General features: G+C 31.5%; 1 protein-coding gene across 1 annotated transcript; it reads right to left on the minus strand.

Moving 5' to 3' along the window:
- Positions 1-7,508: 7,508 nt before the first annotated feature.
- Positions 7,509-15,820, minus strand: LOC124361747 (F-box/WD repeat-containing protein 11). The gene is made up of 5 exons (XM_046815703.1): positions 15,652-15,820; positions 11,542-11,775; positions 10,038-10,170; positions 9,134-9,288; positions 7,509-7,856 (listed from the first exon to the last, which is right to left on the minus strand). Exons 1-5 carry the CDS (start codon positions 15,766-15,768, stop codon positions 7,641-7,643), a joined length of 855 nt encoding a protein of 284 aa, XP_046671659.1. The 5' UTR covers positions 15,769-15,820; the 3' UTR covers positions 7,509-7,640.
- Positions 15,821-21,077: the final 5,257 nt, after the last annotated feature.

Genomic DNA, 21,077 nt, shown 5'->3' on the forward strand with positions numbered 1-21,077 from the left:
GTCTCGTTTTAAAGATGTGATTAATGCACATCAAAACACTACTTAGTTTTTCAATATATTTATTGGTTGTTCAGAAAAAATTTAAATTTTTTGCATTTAATATTAAAAATATAGGCATTTTACAAGAAAAACTAAAAAGCATTTTGGTGGTTATTAATTATATCTTTAAAATGAGAAATCTCCCATAATTTTGTGACAAAAATAAGGACATGAAATTTTTGAAGTTTTAACATTTAAGGAGTAAAGCTCAAGATCGTTTCATTACAACCGATGATTTATTTTTTGACCACACAAAAACAAGTATCAGTATTTCCTTGGACTGTCCTTTGCTTATTCTTTTAGTGAAACTTAACCCTTTGCATGCCAACGTACCGGTATTACGGCCTCCGGCTACTCAACTGAAAATCGCCGTAATATAGGTACGTCACGTTTTTCGTCTGTAATTTTCTTATAGTTCATCTTATTGCCGCGAAATTTTGACTAATCGATAGTCGATAGTCGACTTTGCAACCACAAAGTAGTTAATTCCTTTATGGACTGTTTGTTTGGTCGTATTTGAGCTTCGCAGCTGTTGAATTGTTTGGTCGAGATTGAGGTTACGTTCGTGTTGCTATGCGTTGTTTACGTTTGTAATTCTCTCATTACTTTTGTTGTTAGGGCATTTTTACTATGCCCCTTTTATTAGATTCATTGGTATTTTGGGATTATACAGACCACACCCAGACATGAATCATTATTTGACATTTAGCTTCAACTGATTAATAGATTAGCGTAGAACAATATTTCGTCGGTATAAAACAGGAATTGTCTTATCGCAAACCCCTCCCCATCCTTAGACAGAGGTCAAAGTCGAGCGGTGTAGTAGATAACGTGATTGCAGAGTCTCGCCGCCCGTTCGCTTTGTTGTACTTTCGTATTTTACCCCTACATTTCTCCAAACACAAAAATTCAACAAAAACAAACATTACCAAACAAAAACTAAACTCTTTATTGAAAAAAAAACACACAAACTTGTTATTATTCTTGATCAAACTCCGCCACCCAAAATGCGAGTGCCTCCGGCCGAAGGTGCTTCCGAAACTCGCGCTGATGTCAACGAAAGAAAAACATCCCTCGAGATAGTACCTATCAGTAAATATAATTCTAGAGGGGCTGATCAGAAATATAAATTGAATTGTAATGGAAAGGCAATTATGTACCATGCAAAAAACTTAAATAATCATGTGATGCCGCGCGGCCTGCCGTAATCGGGATTCTCGAGAAAGATAAGATAACAGCGACCACAATACCGATCACAATACCTGGAAATGCTTGTTGATTGATGGAATGTTAGTTCTGTAACTCAAATACATTGTTTTATAACGTTCTAAGTTCATTGAAAAAAGTTTAAGCGAATCTGACCTCATTAACAATTGATAATCTTTGTAAGTTTGTAATTTTTCTAATTAAAAAGTTGTTTTTTCGTTCTACAATGTTTGTTTATAATATATCTATAAATTTATATTTTTGTGTTCTTCATACTGGTGTGGTTGGTATAATCCCAAAGTACCGATTTGTATAGTGTCAAATATTGATTTGTGAATATAGTGTAACATTACATACAACGTCCATGCAAATTACAAAAACTGTGCCCGTGGCACATTTAGTGAAAAAAATCATAACTGGACTTCTATATAAGGCAGGCTTTTGAAATTTTGTAATTAAGTTAAGCGTTAGATATACTTTACTAGGATATAACAGGAAAATCAGCATACATTTTTTTTAAACCACTTATTTGTGCTAAAAAAATGTTTTTTTTGGAAATTTTAATTTTTTTTTCTTAATTTTTAACATTTTTATAAGTTTACATTACATTTATGCAACTAAAATTTACCAAAAGAACAAGGGCATTTCATAAGCAAAATAATGGTAAAAAAATCATCAATATCTGTTAAAAAATAAAACAGTTATGATACATTTAGTGAAAGCTTGCAAAACAGCTGAAAATGCCCATGGCGTTTCTGGGTAGTACTTTTGGAAAATGGGCTGGCATGCAAAGGGTTAAAATAAATTTTATGGGGCAATTAAAAAATTGTTGATGGGAAATTGAATTGCTCGACTTGACTTTCAAACTTTTGCTTATACATATGTACAACTACAAGCAAATATTGTCAAAAAAAATGGGAAAGACAAATTTGTTATATTTAAATTTGTTGTTAAACTGTAAGTATTAATGTGAAAATTGATGAACCACTTAATGATCTTCATAACAGGCTAAAATAATGTTTGTGTATGGAAGTGCCAATGGCCGAGTGGTCAAAGATGTCGGACTTTAGATCTGTGCTAGAGATAGTGCAGGATCAAATCCTGTCTATAACCGTAGCACTTTTTATCACTAACATTGACCTTGTACTATATCAAGACTCCCCCTTATTCTGTTTGATAAGATCCTTGCAAAGGACAGTGGTCTATGAGGATGGGCAGAATAAGGATTAAAAGAGAAACAGCTTTTCCTTTGGACTGCGGTTTGAAAACTACTATTTCAATCTATAGAAATATTTTATTAATAGTTAATTTTTTGTAACTAGATTCAATAATCGTGGCAGCTAATTTGTAGCTTTGTTTATAATATATGATTTGTTTTGCTTAGCTTAATATTGAAGCTAATGTGTTTCATCTTTCTTAATGTTAATTTATTATTATCTTTCTGTTGTGACTAATGTATTTAACAAATGTGTAATTATGTATTTTTCTTATAGCGATTGGTTGTAGAATTTCTATCTATCCTAAAACTGTTATCGGTTGTAATTTGAAATTGAGTGAAATCTTCGGGAGGGATTGTATTTTCAGTTTCATAATCTCAACTTATACATCTGACGTTAATAGCTTTAATAGTGACTGTAATCTATTACTGAAAGGATAAACTATTTGGATGTTATATTGAAAGATATTTATAACAACTTAGAAGCTCTATTTTAACCAATACAGAAGTTGGGATTACTACAGATATGATTTAAAACTGTTAATAATGTGTAAATGAATGTGTGTATGTGTCTCTATAGTAGTACTCATCTTTCCTTATATTATAGCGTATAGATCAATTCTTCGGCTGTTATATCACATTGTAGCTCAATTTCAACATTTATCTTCAAATTTAAAGTTAGTTTTAGTATTGTTTATATGAGAAAATTATTAGCAAAAGGTTTTTAACAAGCTATCTTTTAATTAAGAAATAATTGTTTGTGGAATTCTCAAAGTAATTATTATTTATTTTGTGTATAATTACAATAACTATATAAGTGTTGTTTTAAAGTATAATAGGCAATTATCAAAAACCACTTGTTAATATTACTAATATTAAAACGTAATAAAATCAACTACCAAAGTACCAAGAAATTTGTATAAAATAAAACTAGCCTGGATAAGATCTTGTAATTATAACAGTATAACATACCAGTGACAGTCTTACTGAAATATCAACAATATTTGTAATTTACTAATGCATAAGAGAAAACATTCCTTTAACTTTTTTAACTCAAAAATTGATTGTATACCATTTGGTACCAAAATTAATGAAGGCTAGTTAAACATTGATACAAAAAAATTTTCTGATTAAAAAGTAAAAACATGTAAAGAAATTTTAAGTTTATTTTTGTATTTTCTTGTTGCCATCATGGTTACCCATAAGACCATTTTAAAATATTTACTAACGCTCAGCCGAATTATATGGAATGACATGCACCGTCATCGAAATCAGTGTTGCTAAATGAAGCTTCATGCAAAATTTAAAATCGATAGGTTAATTCGCTTTTGAAATATCATGCGGACAGACATACAGACAGATATGAAATTTTTGCAGCTCCACAAGCGATAGGTCTCGCTAACGTTCAAAGCCAATAAATTTGGTAAAAATATCGGGTGGTTTTCTGTACAAATATTAATAATGATTTGAAAAGCCAATAAATAAAGTAATATGTGGAGTGACAAAAAACCCCTTTTATTTATAAACTAATCAATTTTTAAGTTAAGTAAAATTTTAAAGATTGCTTCTCATAAATTCTTTTTGAACTAATTCTATAAGTTCAAACTACCAACCAATGGTGCATAACCATTGTAAAGCATGCCTTGAGAACCGCAAAATTCAAATATTTTACATACAAGATCGCATTTCCATGATGATAAGCCAATATTTTGTCTTACTGAAAATTCTTTGAATGAAAAAAGTGTATCCAAACACTAGTGTTAAAGCATAAACAAACATATTTCACTCAGACCAGTGACCAGAACAAGTTTCCATAATTTAAGCTTAGATCTTTAGCCCTGGTTGCCCAATAGAATTATCAAATTTTATTCCAGCTTTTTTTGTGCTTTTCCTCAATTCTAATGGATCGAAGACTTTTGTTCCATTACATTTTACAATAGCAACATACAAAAAAACACCAAATTTACAAAATCAATACAAATAGCAAGCTATCAAATAAATATTTCAAGGTTACATTTTTGTAAATATAACATATGATACTTTTCAAAACAAGATGGTGTTTAAAATTAAAAAACAAATTAGCCATCAATACATATTAATAGACATAATTGTATCTGTAGTTATTGCATAACGTTTTTAGTTGGATGCGCTGGGTTTAGATTACATGTTTTATTTTTCTGGTGTTAATTGTTTGCTGATTTTTATCACTATTTCTGTTACTTAAAACTGTTATTTATGTTTTATTAAATACAAGAAAACTGTTTACAGCATATATTGTAACATAGAAAATTCTTGAAGTTACAAATAATTTTCAAATATTAGTAATTTGCTTGTTGATTTTTACACACAATATTTCTATTTAATATTTTAATGGACTGACTTCAACCAAAGATTTAATTTTATTACTAAAATTTATCGGGTTTGACTAGGATTTATTTCACACTCAAAATTATAATCTGTTAATTTAATTTTTGTTATCAATACTTAACATTTTTAAACATTTCAAAATTTAATAAAGTGACAAGAAAATCACTCTTGTCTTACAAAAATTTAATATTAGTTTATTTATTGTTAGAATATATTTTATTCCAGATTAGAATACTACTTTATATTTTTTTACAAACTGTTTTTTGTAAATATTAAGTAGGTGCCTTTACCCCATTCCTTCTATATCTAAGATTTGTGTTCTGTGCTGAAAAGATGTGTGTGGTTAATTTCAGTCAGTTTTTGAAACTATACTAAAGACTGGCTCTTACGTTTGAACACATTACTATTTCCGGTACAATACAATAATTGTTCTATGTACATACCTGAGCGTGAGGTCGTGTGAATGTGGAAAACTGCTATTAATTATAACTGTGTGTTAATTTACCAGCGGATTATTATTTATAATAAATATCGTCTGCTATAGTAATGTATAAGTGTAAGTAATTACCAATTTAATTTGTGTTCCAATTTCTAGCTATTATATTTTAAGTCGATTTATGTTGTAGTATAATACGATAGCCAAAGTCAAATAATTGCGCCATTTTTTACATTTCTAGTCATCAATCCAGCTCTCTTTTAATAAATTGTCATGTTTATAAGAGTTTAGTCATAATGTTTATATTTTTCATGGTATATTTTTTATGTTTATTATGATGTACTATTGCTGAAACAATAAATTTATACATTTAATATGTGCTATTTTTTGAAAATCCTTTTCCATTATTTTTGTTTTAAGCACTAAACATAAAAGTAATGCAAATAAACTGACAACTTCTGTTACTTTTTGCTACACTGCCACAATGGTGGTATACTGCCACAGAGATGGTACACATCGGTGGTACACAGCCAAAGCAGTGGCACACGGCAGTGGTGGTGGTACACTGCCACAATGGTAGTACACTGCCACAACGGTGGTACACTGCCACAACGGTGGTACACTGCCACAACGGTGGTACACTGCCACAACGGTGGTACACTGCCACAACGGTGGTACACTGCCACAACGGTGGTACACGAACATGCATGTTAGGGATGCTCCTCACTAGGAGGTCAATATATTAAAAAGGAGGGGGATAGCAAAGAATCTGGATTAGTTAATTAATGAAGATAGTCAGTTCTATCTTTAATTAAATTATACTCCATATAGGAATTTCCAAATTAAAAACACTACATTAAACCATAATTTCATCAATAAAAATTTTTAAATTACATGAAGGGAATTTTTTTTTTAATCAGTTATTTGAGCAAGTTGAAACTGTAACCTAAACAATTATAGTACTTGAAAATAACAATTTAGTTGAATTTATAAAAATTATAAGATAACTCATTGTTCACAGTTACGTTGGGAAAGTTTCAACCCTGGAAGCGTAGAACAAGCCTTTTGGTGTTGATCGTGTAACTTCCAGAGTGAGATCGAAACAAAGTGTTGATTCGTATTTTACCAGTAAAAGCATTATTAACGGTAAAAGATCTTTAAATTATACATCAATGAAAAGCCTATGAGTTGTTTTCAATATTTAGGGGTCTTTGATTTTCTTTATCCTGTTTCTAGTTGACAATCTGTGTGGTTTTCCCAGATGTGACTTTGTTATTGGAGATTTTTGTTTATAAACAAATAATTTTGTTCTTTGTCCTGAAATTTTTTATTTGAATTGAGCAAATTATTATTATTATTATTATTGTTTGCTCATTGTATTTAGCATTGTAGCTAAATCCACTAAGGAAGAATAAAACTCCCATAATTTCATCAGTAGTCAGGCTCACAAGTCGAATCATAATTTTTGGAAGCCATATTTAGCCATCATAATTTACAATCACATATGTAATAAATTATCCATTTAGAACCCTCTTGTGTCTTTTTTCAAATAAGTTTACAATTATAATATAAATCTGTAGAAATAAAATAATACATTAATTTAAATCCGGCATTATTCATTGCCTGCTTGGTTCACATACTTTGCCTCGTAAAAAAAAACTTACGAGTGTTCATTGCATCTAAATCCCAATTCAAAGGTTTTCCAGATATAACTGCCACTCATATTATAAAATAGAAAGTAAATGTGTTCATTACTTCACCTTATCCATCGCAAAATAGTAATTCAGGATTCATACATTTTATTAAGAAGGTGATAGGGACATATTCAAATGTAGAAAGAAATGGTTTTGTTAAATATAGTTTCTGGATAATCAAATCCTTTGCTTATATCTTACAGTTTGTTCACATTTTACAAACATCCTGTATGATTAATCTACACTATTCAAAGATGAGATGAGATCAATCTACCCTAATCCTCTTTAAATTTGAGTTTGGAAATCCAAAACACAAATTGTGGACATGCCAGAGCTCAGTTCGCTTATAGATGAAGCTTATATAATGGCTGATATTTATGTGAAAACCATGTTTTTACTTAGGTGGTCCCAAAATGGATATTTTCCATGGGAACCAACATTTTATTCCTTTAACGGTCATAACAACAACGGACATTTAACCGTCATAACAATTTGTACGGTACCAGAGGAGAACGTAGTATTGGACAGAAGGTAGAATCAGTGGAAGCTGAAAGGTTAAATAGTTTTATTCGGTTGAAATATATTGAGTAATCTAATCTCTATGGAATGTTAGACATGTTTGCTACTGTACTTGAATTTCTTTACAACAACTCAACTGAGGATGAAGATGTGTGGTATACGTCTACTGGAAGTCAATTTTTGACAGGTATCCAAATGCACCACCCACATAGACAGTCCCGGGCTGTGTAGCTGTCAATGTGTTGATGACAGTCTCCAGCTCTGCGGTGGCTGTGCATTGCTGCGTAAGGACATCCCATCGTTTCACCACCTTGTCGTACCCACCACTGAACACTGTAGTGTCGACGAAACACAACGTATTCACTATCATTTCATGTGCCTGCAAAAATTATAATACACGTAGTTAACAAAATGTTTCAAAATCAATTAAGAGTTTCATTTACTGCATGTATCAGTGGATTTAACTCGTTAAATGTAATTTTAGAATAAAATTAGTGATAAAGTAGTAGTCTTGAATATTACTGGTATTGTGTATAAATTGAGATTTTTCCAATCACTCATTCAATATTTATGTTATTTGTATATCATGCATAATATATACTCTTAAGAGCCGGCTTAGTGAAATAACTTTTGAGTTTTACCCTCCAAGAACAATATTAAACTTCAAACCCTCATTTTTGGTTTTAGAATTATGGGAGATGATATCATTTAAAGATAAGATTCAAAAAAAGCATAAATGCTTCATCCAAATACGTTTTTTAGTTTTTCTAATAAACTGTATACTTTTTATATACTGTATAACAATGAAGTGTAAAAATGTTTGAGACTTTTTTTCTGAATGACCAATAAAAGTATATAAAAAGCGTCTTTATGCGTATTAGTTATGCCTTTTAAATAAGACTCCCATGATTCTACAACTAAAATTAAGGCATGAAAGTGTTTCAAGTTATAATTGATCTTATGGAGCTGACGTTATGTGCAAACATTCACAGCTTTATACAATAAGGTAGTTGTTATAACAGCGTATAAATAGCATTTCTATTGTATTAGATGGATTATTGATCATTGGCGCAATCTAAATTTAAAATTAAATAACTTCGTATTTGCAATCTGTATTACACTACTGATTAAGCACTTTACAATAATTCAATATTTACTAAAATTTAAATGTAAACATATGTTTCTGCCACTTTGATGAACTTCAGCTAGCTGAAAGTGTTAACAGCTGTTAAGTATCAGTTCAATTCATATTACGTGTTGTAGCGCAATTTGCCAGATCCGATGTAAAACACTCCAATATCAACAACAATTTATAAATACAAATTTAATTAAATAGACTATTTAAATAGGACCAAATTGTGAATCTAAACCATTCTCGAATCCCCTTCAACATACACACAAAAATTTCATCAAAATCGGTTCAGTCATTTAGGAGGAGTTCAGTCACATACACACGAACACAAGAAATATATATACGAGTTATATAAATATATATATATATATATATATATATATATATATATAAAGATTAAAATTGTACTCTGTAGGCAATATTTATAAATTCAAATTATTGTTACTTCCACATTATAATGCTGCAATTCTTAATGTCTTTACCCATCAACGTATACATTTTTTACACAAAATAAAAAAAGTTACCTGTATTCTAGTAATAGCTTGAAATTTGGATTCCTTTGATATTTCATGTACATGAATAGTTCTCCCATCTCGGTCCATGAAGCAGAATTTGCTTCCCGCCTGTTGTAGTGGACTTCTTCCGTTTAATGATTGTAGAAATGTGTAGTGTTTGCCTCCTAAAAGTCATAATGAACAGAGAATACAATAATTGTTGAAAATAAATAAGTTCAGTTATACTTGTAAATATTGGATTTTCCAGTTTCTGTTTGTTAAACAGTTTTCATTGTAAATATGTCAAGTAGTGTGTAAATATTCAATGACTAGTACAATACAACTTCCAATAAAAAATACATTGATGTATTTTTTAAACAATCGTTCATTTTAATAGAATAATTTTAATAAAAGACTGGAACTGATGACATGTTTAGTAAACCAGCTACTTGGAAGTTTGGTTGTGAGGATGTTTTGAGCCAAGAATGTAACAAAATCAAGTGTACTGTGTTATTTGTTGGCAAATAAAGGAAAATTGAAATGCCTTCAACCCCCCCCCCCTATGGGTTCACTCTTGATAAAGTGTTCTTATCCTTTTGTAAGGTTATAAAGTGATGATTTGAAATAAAATTAGGTAGAGAAATGGTGAATAGTTATTGTTTCCTACACTGAATGGTGTAAAAATCGAGAAGTATCTAAAGCCGTGTAGTAGGATGTAAAACCTGTTACAACCTGACCATGGCTCTTAATTTATTACTGTGCTGTTAATTAATGACATACTAAGAAACAATTGATCTTGGGTGGTAACAATATTATGCCTCATTCACTCACAACCCTCTGGGTCTTAGATAACAACGAAAAGTGAGACTTTACAGTTTGTACTAATAACATCTGAAAACTCATTACTTACAATTATTACAACTCGATAACTTACCTGGTTTCATTTCTATAATGGAGACATCTAAATTTCTCACAGTGAAAAGAAAGTTTCCATTGACAATAATGTCCCAAACTTCCTCACCTACCTCATATTGGCCAATTTGTTTATCATTTTGCCACACCATCACCTGAAACGAAATATTTAAGAATGATCAATCTAATGTAAGTTGTTAAAATATTGTATCTTCTTCATCCTCAGAGATATTTAGACCACAAATAAGATACATTTCTTTATTGAACTGTTGAGTTTAAATCAAAATCTTAATATATTTATTTGTTTATTTAGTTTATACACTGTAACATTTTTTTCTTTGGGATACCTCAAAGATAAAGTTTATCGTACTAAGCCTCGAGATTTGGCGCACCTAAGAAATCTCATAGTCCAAGAAGCTCAAGATATTCCTCGTGACTACCTTCAAAATGCAGTGGATGGTTTTAAAACCGCCTAGGACATTGCCAGACGATGGGAGGGGAACATTTTGAACACTTACTTTGATCACAGGTACTTAAAAATTGGTGTTTACTTGTAATACTTAATAATTTACATTGTTAAATTGTTATATAAAATTCAAATAGCTATAACTACTGAATGAATCCACCTTTTGAAGTCCGGTTTGCGGCATTGTACTCTGCTAAGTGAGACCTTTAATTTGATACCAAACTTGACCTATGCTGCTATTTAAGAATTTTGTCTGACTCCTTGTGGACCGTCCCCCAAAGGGAATATCTGGTCGGTAATTGGGCAGATGTGTGCGCTACTATCACCAGTAAGCACGTTTGAACTTTGGTATTTCTTTCTATTGTGGTTCAAAAATTAAAAAAGGGGGTTCCAGACTTAATTGTCACCCTGTATATATATATATATATATACATTATATATATATATTAGAATAATAAATTGTAAACTAAAACCCTTTTAAATACTTTTATTTCAGACACGTGTTTTGGTATAAACCATCTTCAGTGTTTATACCGAAACACGTGTCTGAAATAAAAGAATTTAAAAGGGTTTTAGTTTACAATTTATTATTCTAACATAAAGATAGCCCTATAATGTGGAGTTAATAACATTATATATATACATTCATAGATTGGAATATTTGCTAATCAGATAGATAGGTTAATCTTCAAATACAAGAATTTTCCTTTTATAATATTTTTATACTGTTGAGACACTTTGTGTCAAAATTCTGTACTTCACTGAAAAGAAAACTATAATAATAAACCATTAACTGGATGTTTCTAGTTTTTAGGTATTTTATTGTCCGTTAACAAAAATAAAGTGTGTGAAGTTTGATACAAAATTTTTAATGTGATTTACTATTTCAAATAACCATCCAATGGCAACCCCCAATGTAGTTTTTATTTCATATTGAACTAATAATTGACTTTAAAAAAAGGCCTGTTAATCTTTTTCAGTTTTTCCAACATAGCAGTCAACTTGACAGGAAGGACAACTGTGTATGTACTAAGGGTTAAAAGTTAGAATTATTACTTACATTGCCCTTATCATCTCCAGAGTAGAGTTTACCATCAATGAAGTACAGTCTCATTATCTCATTGCTGGGGTTCTCAATGAGAGTGGACTTGAGCTCCATGGTGTCCAGGGACCAGGACTTGATGGTGCCATCGTTGGAGCAGGTGTACAGAGCGTCATCACTCGCTGCCAGACAGTACACATTCACTGGGTGCGCGTCAATCTCTTTTATCAGTTTCAGATCCAAACTCCACACCTGTACAACAGTTCTTGTATTCAATTTCAACTAAACTATGCTTTTAGGAGTAGATAAATCTTAATGTATATAAAATGTATAACAATCGCACTATAAACAAAACGTATTTACTATTGAAACTTCACCAGTGCTTAAAAAGTACTTGTTGACAAGTATATTGAATACAATTTATTTAAGGTGTTTACTATGACACTGATGTTAGATGAGGAATAAATGTGTGTAAAGCCACATTTAACAGTCTTTTATACGTTTTGCACGAGAATCTTTATTGAAATGTACTTTGTATCAACTTGCTCGGTACTATGTCTAGGCTGAAAGTGGTAAACATTTATCAAAATTGTTGGTCTAATTTTTGAGTAAATTTTTTTTAAGTAAAAGTTCCTCGAAAATGTATACTTTAAAAAGCTAACATATACCTAATGATATTTTTTTATAAATTAAACTGTCCTTTTTTAAAACATGTCAAAATGTTAAAAGTATATTTTACTTCTTCGTTAAAGCCATATCGTGTTCTGCCCATTTGTGCAGACTCTTGTTAGAAATTTGTAAGCATGTTCCTCTTGTTCCATCTATTGGTTCTTAAGTCTAAAGGTCAGCAAACTTTTCTCAAAAAAGTCAAAGGACTATCGGTAACCTTGATGGCAACGAACAAAACACAGAGCAAATCAATTTTTAATCAAAGAGACTTTGAAAATTAATAATATGACTTTTTCAGCAAACTGCCTACATGTGTGATGAGTGATTTTGTTGGACTGATGGGTTTCAGAAACACAAAAATTTTAACTTAATCAGCAATGTTTTCTTCATAGCAAGGTATATGGCAAAAAGCACTTCAGTTTTGCACTGTGAATTTTTGTTATATTCAGTCGGATCATTCGGATACCCTGTTGAATTGGTTTATCATATGAGGCTTTTGCTCGTTTATTTATACTTTGATTATACAGACCCCAGGATTATCACTGTACAATGTAACATTAATCAATGAGAAAGGAACAAGTGAACACTAAACTATGTTATTGATTGGGCTTATTGCGAGCCAGCGAGTATTCATTTACTAAGTCTAACTTTCACAACTTGAGCCAAGGCAAGAATATTAAACCACCTAGAACAGGACCTACTTTGTAAATGTTTCAAACTTTAAACCAGCGTAATTTTTAAACAGTGAACCCTTTGAGGGTGTATTTGCAGCATTGTACTCTACTAATAAAGACCTTTAATTTGATGTACTACTCAACCTATGCTCTCATTTACGATTTTCTTCTGACTCCTTTTGAGCCATCGCCTTGACATGACAAAAAGATGGTAGTTACTTGAAAAAGTAGATTTATAGGTGCATCAATGATGTACCACATTTTATTGCTTTACCTGTAATTGTTCGGGAGTATATATATTATATATATATATATATACAGGGTGATTCATGAAGTTCTCCCACACTTCTACAGCACATTGTACTAGTAAAAATAATGAAAAAAATGTTATATAAACATAGGTCCGAAAAACGCTTCGTTAGAGAGTTACAGCTAGCGAAAGATTTTCGCCTGAATTCCTGGGTAAAGAGTAAAATAAAGCCATACTGAACTTTTGGAAAGGTTAATTAAGTAAGAAATATTGTGGATTCTTATGTATTTTTACCTGATAAAGCTAATAAAAATAGGTTTCAGAAACTGTACCTGTAGTAGTTTTTTGAGGGATTCAGGGTTAAATGCAAAAAATTGGGGCACGAAACAATGTTTTTTTAAGTTTGATGTACAATAACTTTGTTAAATTGGTAATAAATACATAAAATCAACAAACATTAATTGTAGAGAATCTAATTCTGAGAAAATTGATATAATCAAAGTCTAAAATAAAACAGAAATAAGTACCAAAAAATCGATTTTATTCAGTATAATACATTACTAGCTGTAAAGAAATAACGTCCAAGTACTAGAACCAATTATGAAACGAGCTGTCCAACTTGATGATGATATTGTTATTAATGCTGTTCATCGCAGTCCAGGTGTAAGTACACGACGTTTTTTCTAGGCGGATAGGAGTTTCGCAGTCAACGGTGTGGAGGTCACTTAATCGAAACAAATTTTATCCGTTTCATAAACAAAAGGTTTCAACATCTACAGCTAGGGGATGGTCCGCTTCACTTGGAGTTTTTGCAACTTTTTGAATATTAATAATCAACTCTACAAGCGTATTTTGTTTACGGATGAGGCACAATTCACTCGGGATGGTGTCAATAACTTGCACAATGAACACTCATGGGCAGAAGAAAATCCACATGAGGTAGTGGAAACAGAACTTTCAACACCGATTTAGCGTCAATGTCTGGTGTGGCCTTTTGCACAATCGGCTGATTGGACCTTTCATATTACCTGGACGCCTAAATGCTGAGTTCTATTTGCATTTCCTTCAAGAAGAGTTGCCGCAGCTGTTAGAGAATGTTCCTTTACATCTCAGACAAAATTTGTACTTCCAGCATGACGGAGCACCTCCCCACTTTTCATGTGCCGTTTCTGCTTACTTAAATCATCAATTTCCTGGACACTGGATTGGTCGTGGAGGGCCTCACCCTTGGCCACCAAGATCACCAGATCTATCTCCATTGGATTATTGCATCTGGGGATGGATGAAAGACATTGTATACAAGACAAAAGTGAATTCTCCGTGATGAATTAATTGCCCGTATTATGGATTCGGCTGTGCAGATACAGGGAAGTCCTGAAAAAATTCAGAAACGCAACAAAAGCAATACACAAACGTGCTGCAAAATGTATTGATAATGATGGCCTCATTTTCGAACATCTATTATAAAAAGGTGCGTACGGTTGGCCCAACCTGATTAATTTTGCTTAAAACTAGTAATGTATTATACTGAATAAAATCGATTTTTTTGGTACTTATTTCTGTTTTATTTTAGACTTTGATTATATCAATTTTCTCAGAATTAAATTCTCTACAATTAATGTTTGTTGATTTTATGTATTTATTACCAATTTAACAAAGTTATTGTACATCAAACTTAAAAAAACATTGTTTCGTGCCCCAATTTTTTGCATTTAACCCTGAATCCCTCAAAAACTACTACAGGTACAGTTCTGAAACCTGTTTTATTAGCTTTATCAGGTAAAAATACATAAGAATCCACAATATTTCCTTACTTAATTAACCTTTCCAAAAGTTCAGTATGGCTTTATTTTACTCTTTACCCAGGAAATTCAGGTGAAATCTTTCGCTAGCTGTAACTCGCTAACGAAGCGTTTTTCGGACCTATGTTTATATAACATTTTTTCATTATTTTTACTAGTATACAACGTGCTGTAGAAGTGGGGGGAGAACTTCATGAATCACCCTGTATATATATATATATATATATATATATATATATATATATATATATATATATATATATATATATGTTTCCTTTTTTAACATGATTATTTACAAATGAGACACTTTGTGTCAAAACTCTGTGCTTCATTGAAAATAACGGTTAACTGAATGTTTCTACTTTTCTTTTATTGATCTTAACAAAAATAAAGTATTTTAAGTTTTATAAAAAATGTCCAATGTGATCTATATTCCCAACCAAACCAACTATAATAAACCCAATTATAATTTTTATTTCATTTTGAACTAATTGATTGGTAAAAAAAAATTGTTCTCGTTGTTATTAAATTATCTTATGTAAAGAACATTAAACCATTTTTTTAACATAGCAGTCAACTTGTCAGAAAGATCAACTGTTTGTCATTCAAATTCTATTCTATTTACTAAAACTAAATTCATTAGAAACTACTATGTCAGTAAAATTACGTGACCATCTAGGTACCCCATTGCTGAAAATAGTGCCAGGGAATAAATTCTAGTTGAAATATTTACCTTAACCTTGCCATCATCCGCTCCACTGTACAACTTATCCTGATGGAGCAGAAGACACGTGACATCACTGAGATGCCTCTCTTCCTCACTGACTCTGGCAGACTCACTGAACCCCATCTCACTGACTTGACACTTCCTCTCCCAGTGACACACACTCACTACTCAGTGAGCAACCAGCCTATTTCAGTGCCGATAGAAATAGACTTCCAGTTTATTTCTGCTCCTCACTCAAGCAACTCATGTTCTACTTCTAGATCATATCAGCTACACTATATTTTCTTAGATACTATTAATGCTAGTTATTTATTGTCTTTTTATTTTCTGTTGATCTGAAAGAGAGTCAAATTGTTTATTGGATTATGATATGCATGAAACAAAGCTTTCGTATTATATTAGCTTTATTTCTGAAAATCAATTTTTAGATTTATTTTTAGGTTTATATTTTCTTAGATACTATTAATGCTTAGTTATTTATTGTATTTTTTATTTTCTATCGATCTGAGAGTCAAGTTGTTTACTGGCTGTTCATATATATGCATGAAACAAAGCTTTCGTATTATATTAGCTTTATTTTTGCAAATCAAATTTTGGATTTATTCACTAAAGATTTAGGGTTTTTAAACAAATTTACCTATGTATTTAATTTACATGAACAATAATAGTGTGTTTAAATTCTCAGTAATAATTCTTTTTGTTGTAAATTATTCTGTTTACTTTTAACACTTGTAATCAAAACTAATAATTTCTTCTTTCTTTTAGTGGCTGATACCCTTTTAAGCCTTATTTTGCCATTCTCATTGGCCTCTGGTCTGTTCGAGAATTTTATCAGAGGAAGAGTAAGAATCGATACAGTACAAAGTGGATGGTACTGATAAAAAGTGCAACGGTCACAGACAGGATTTGAACCTACAATATCTCTAACTGAGATCTGACGTATGATGTCTTAGACCTCTCGGCCATAGGGACCCCTGCACTGTCTTATTCTCTGCTAATTATGATCTTACATAAAATATATATTATAATTTGCGAAAAGTGTAATGATGTCTGTACTTTTCAATTTAGAAAAAGTTAAAACAGTTTAGTAATTTTAATGTCATAGATAGATAGCAATCAAGAAGTATTTGTAGTTCTCTCTCTAATTAGTTCTAGCAGCAATCGTTAGTCATTAGTTTATGACAGTTATTAGTCTAATTTTCAAGGTCACCATGGCCTTGAAGGTTTTACTTTAATAGTACTTTTGGCTACTAGGAAGGTCATTGTAACACTTGTTGGCAAAGTAAGAAAAGCTACTCCTTCTAACCTTCAGTTTCCATTTTAAGAAGTTAAGCTATCAGTTCTTTGTTAAATGTCCTCTTCCGGAAAAACAAGTCTGAACAATCGTAGAGCCCTATGGATGATACAGCAAGTCCTTATCCTGTACAATGAAGATCTGGCTAAAAAACTGATTAGGGCTGTAACTTACTTTAATTTTACTTCTTCACAACTTTAATACCCATTTCAATCATCCTTACACCACTCTATACAGGTTTTCACTGATCAAAGCATTTTTTGGAGTTGCTTCATAGAACATGTTCATGATTTTTGTCCCTTTTTCTTTCATGGCTTCTACTATCCTAAATTTTTCCTATTAGAGTAAGTAGATTTCACTTTTGAGCACCAAAAAAGGTCGCAGAGAGCGAGGTCTGAAGAGTAGAGTAGAAGTTCCAACAGTGATGACATGTTTAACCAAAACGACTTGACCGGAGCAGTTTGACCTTCAAGCACCCAAAGGTTTACCTTCAAACAGATGAACCATTTAGGAGAATATGCACATATTCTAGAGAAAATATTGATAGTCATCCACATAAAAATGGACAGTACAATATTGCACTCAGCTGCAAAAGCCAGATATGAGTAAATGATGTAACAATATAGGCCCAAGAAAACTGCCTTGAGATACACCTTAGTGTTTCACAAGTATCAGAGATTTCTACTAGTTTATTGCCTTTCAATCACTCAGGGGGGTGAGATCTTCAGTTCAAATTCTTTCACCAAAATCATATTGTTTGATTTTAGATTTTTGACATTTTAAGACTTCTAGAATCAAAAGCTTGAGAAAAATCAAGTATCACTAGACAGTACTAACCTCTTGTCCTTCACACATAAAGAAGGTGAAAATGCAAATCCTACTTTGGTTAATTATTTTTACTAAAAAAATTCTGAGCAAATGCCACTCAAAACCCTAATTACCCACCTCGCTTAAGAGGCAATACAGATTTTTCTATAAAAAAACTCTATATTAAATATAAATTATGTCATTAGTATTAACCCCTTAACTGCTCTGTTACTCTCCTAGTATTGACAACTCACTATCAGGGTCTTTTATAATTTGCAACCAAAGTCAACGTAAAACATTTTTTATTAAATACAATATGATATAACATTATAAGTATTATTTATTCTTGGGAGTGGTTTTGGAAGTTAAGGAGGGGAAAATTCATAGGTAAATATTATTTGTTATTCATAACTTACAAAATTAACTCACAATGAAAATAAGCGTTTTTATTTTAAAATATTTTGTTTATATTTACACTTTGTAAAGCTCTTAGTCATTATTCAATTACTCCTGAATTCGTGCAACAGCGAGAAGCCCACATTATAAAGTCTAATATCGCACTCAGTGCATTGGTAGAATAATTAGCAGTATTTCTGGTCTCGTTGTTTCTTGTTTTAACAAACACAACAAATACATTATTCATTTTTTGTGTGGATGGTACAAGAGATGGGAAGTAACGCTGTGTTATAAGACACAAAGGGTCAGCCACCTTGTTGTTTTGTCCGTAGTTCCATACTATTCCGTAGCTATAAGTTGGTGAAGAACCTATATAGGTGGAACTGCTGCAATGATGGTTTTAGTCGATGCATCTAATTGCTACTCTTGTTCCATTATTTAGAGTTTCTCGTTTGCCTACTTCCAGCTCCTTGTGAAACTATAGCATTCCCATTCTTATGGATTTTACCTTCCTAAAAGCGTTTTGTTATTGTTTCTGGAATGCCAGTTATCAGTGTAAGCTGTGTCCTTTGTTGAGGTAGTTTTGAAGAGTTGTCACAATTGCACCTGAAATACCAACATGTTCGAGATTAGAGTAGTCTGTGCACCTGTATAAACAATGGTATCGTCAACACAACCTGTCTTGCAATTGCATAACAAGAATAAGTTAAACCTACTGTACTTCTCTTTGAGGATATGAACATTCTGAAACCAAGCTATCCATTGATAAGCAACAAGCATACATCAATGCATACATTTCTACGATTTGAAGTCATTGCAAAATGTTGTCCTGGAAATGTCAACCTTTTCATTTATGTGTCAATATACGTCCATTATGTACACTGACTTCTTTGTTATTACATAGTTTTTTTATTTTACATTAAGACTAAAACCTTTTTTCTCTCTGTCTTATTCTATTTTTATTTATATTAGAAGAAGTTGTTTGTCATTTAGATACTACAGTACTCAGTCCAGGTAGTTCCTGCTCTTCACAGTGTGAAAATCACTAACCTCCTCTTGATGGTTTTGTATTACCTTCAAGACAAAATCAGATTCAGATTCACTCATCGATAATGTTGGCTGATATAAGAGTCGATATCAACATCATCAACCTCTGACAAATCATCACTCAAATCCAATCCTATTTCAGAACTTCATATTTTTAAACTTTTCTGATATCATATTCATCTCTGTCGTCTTAAGACGTAATAATAGCCTATCCGACTATAAAATAATTATACAGAGTAAATAATAATATATTACAACATTTTAAGCCACAAAGTCCAAAAATTCATAAGAAAGGGCTAGATAAAACCAATTTGTGATTGATATCAAAGAAAACTTTTGGATAATAGAAATACACATTCTTGTGGTAGTTGAAATATAACTCGTTTGGGAGCAGCACCAATTAAAAAGAGCATAGCTTGGTGTACAAATAGTTTGTATTGAGGCCGCTATAGGGTAGGTGTCCTTTAATTTAACAATAGATTACTAAAATATGGGTGCATTTCTGAAAAAGTATTATTACAGCAACCAAGCGATTGACAGATATTCGTATTTTTAATAATTCACTAGTACTGAACATCAAAAATCTACATTTCTGAATTGAACATATTTATGGATTTGATACGAGTTCCTATTTATTTCTAACACAGTTTTAAATGTAGCTCCATGTTAAAAGGTAACTTCAAATGCGTGATCAGTACCTAACTAGAGTGCCCACTTATTCATAACACACATTTTTATTACTTTCTCACTAGAACTACACACATAAAATAATATGAATGCCAAATTTTATCCAGATTTGTTAATTATATAAGACTGTGTATCAATTTGAGTCTGAATACATTTTACTACAATTATAAAAAGGCAATTAATTAACATGATTGCTTTTTAACCCTTGCCATTAACTTTCCTATAACGCCAAGATAAATAAAAAAAATGTCTTTCTTTAAGTTCAAAGCTAATTTTTATTATAACTTAATTATAAAAGGTAAAAGTATAAAACAGGGCATTTTACTTAAAATTAGCGTATTTATTGATAAAAAAAAAACTATTCACAAAACTGTTTACTTCAAATAAATTTCAAGTTTCATTGTATAATATAATCTAACTGAAAATGTAATTACATTTTACTGTAAAACAAGATAAATATTTTGAAACTAATCACAACACTACCACACGATGAAGAATAATAACGAGTTGCATAGTAGACACATGCAAGAGTGCACGCTCGTGACAACCGAGAAAGTAGTAATACATGCCGCAGATATATTTGGTTATGGCTCTGTAGAAGATGCAGAACTGACGAGCAAGTGGTCGGAGTTAGACAAAGGGCGCTCCCGCCCCCCTGCCGCTGAGTGAAGGTCGTTTATAAATACTTCCTCGGCAACCGTGATAAGTACAGAGCAAGTACAGAGCGTGCACCGGGCATTTTGAAGGCTTATTGTGAACTAAACAATTCTCCAAGAGACATATAATTTATAATATCAGATATAACTGTATTTGGAGATTTGGTCAAAGTCTGCCATTCTAGTATATCTGTCTACGGTGTGGGAAGGGTTATAAACACACAAAGTGCTTATCTATTTATTGCATACATTACCACCCAGGCCAATGCATTTAATTTAATTGTATTATTAATTAAATTAATAAAAGGTATAATTTAAGATTTCTTTTTTTTACTTTGATTGACTCTAAAAGAACTATAATATTATGAAATAGATAATTACAGTAGGTACTCTTCAACTCCCTCGTGTCAATTGTCTGAAAATACTCCAACTTCTTTTCACTTGAAAAAATTAAACTAAACCAAACTTAAAAATAAACTAAGTTTACTTTTATTTCTGGTACACTTCATTTAAGGAGATCATTGTCAATTAGTTAAAACAACACA

The sequence above is a fragment of the Homalodisca vitripennis genome, chromosome 5 (genome assembly GCF_021130785.1).
Source record: "Homalodisca vitripennis isolate AUS2020 chromosome 5, UT_GWSS_2.1, whole genome shotgun sequence".
Taxonomy (NCBI): Eukaryota; Metazoa; Arthropoda; class Insecta; order Hemiptera; family Cicadellidae; genus Homalodisca; species Homalodisca vitripennis.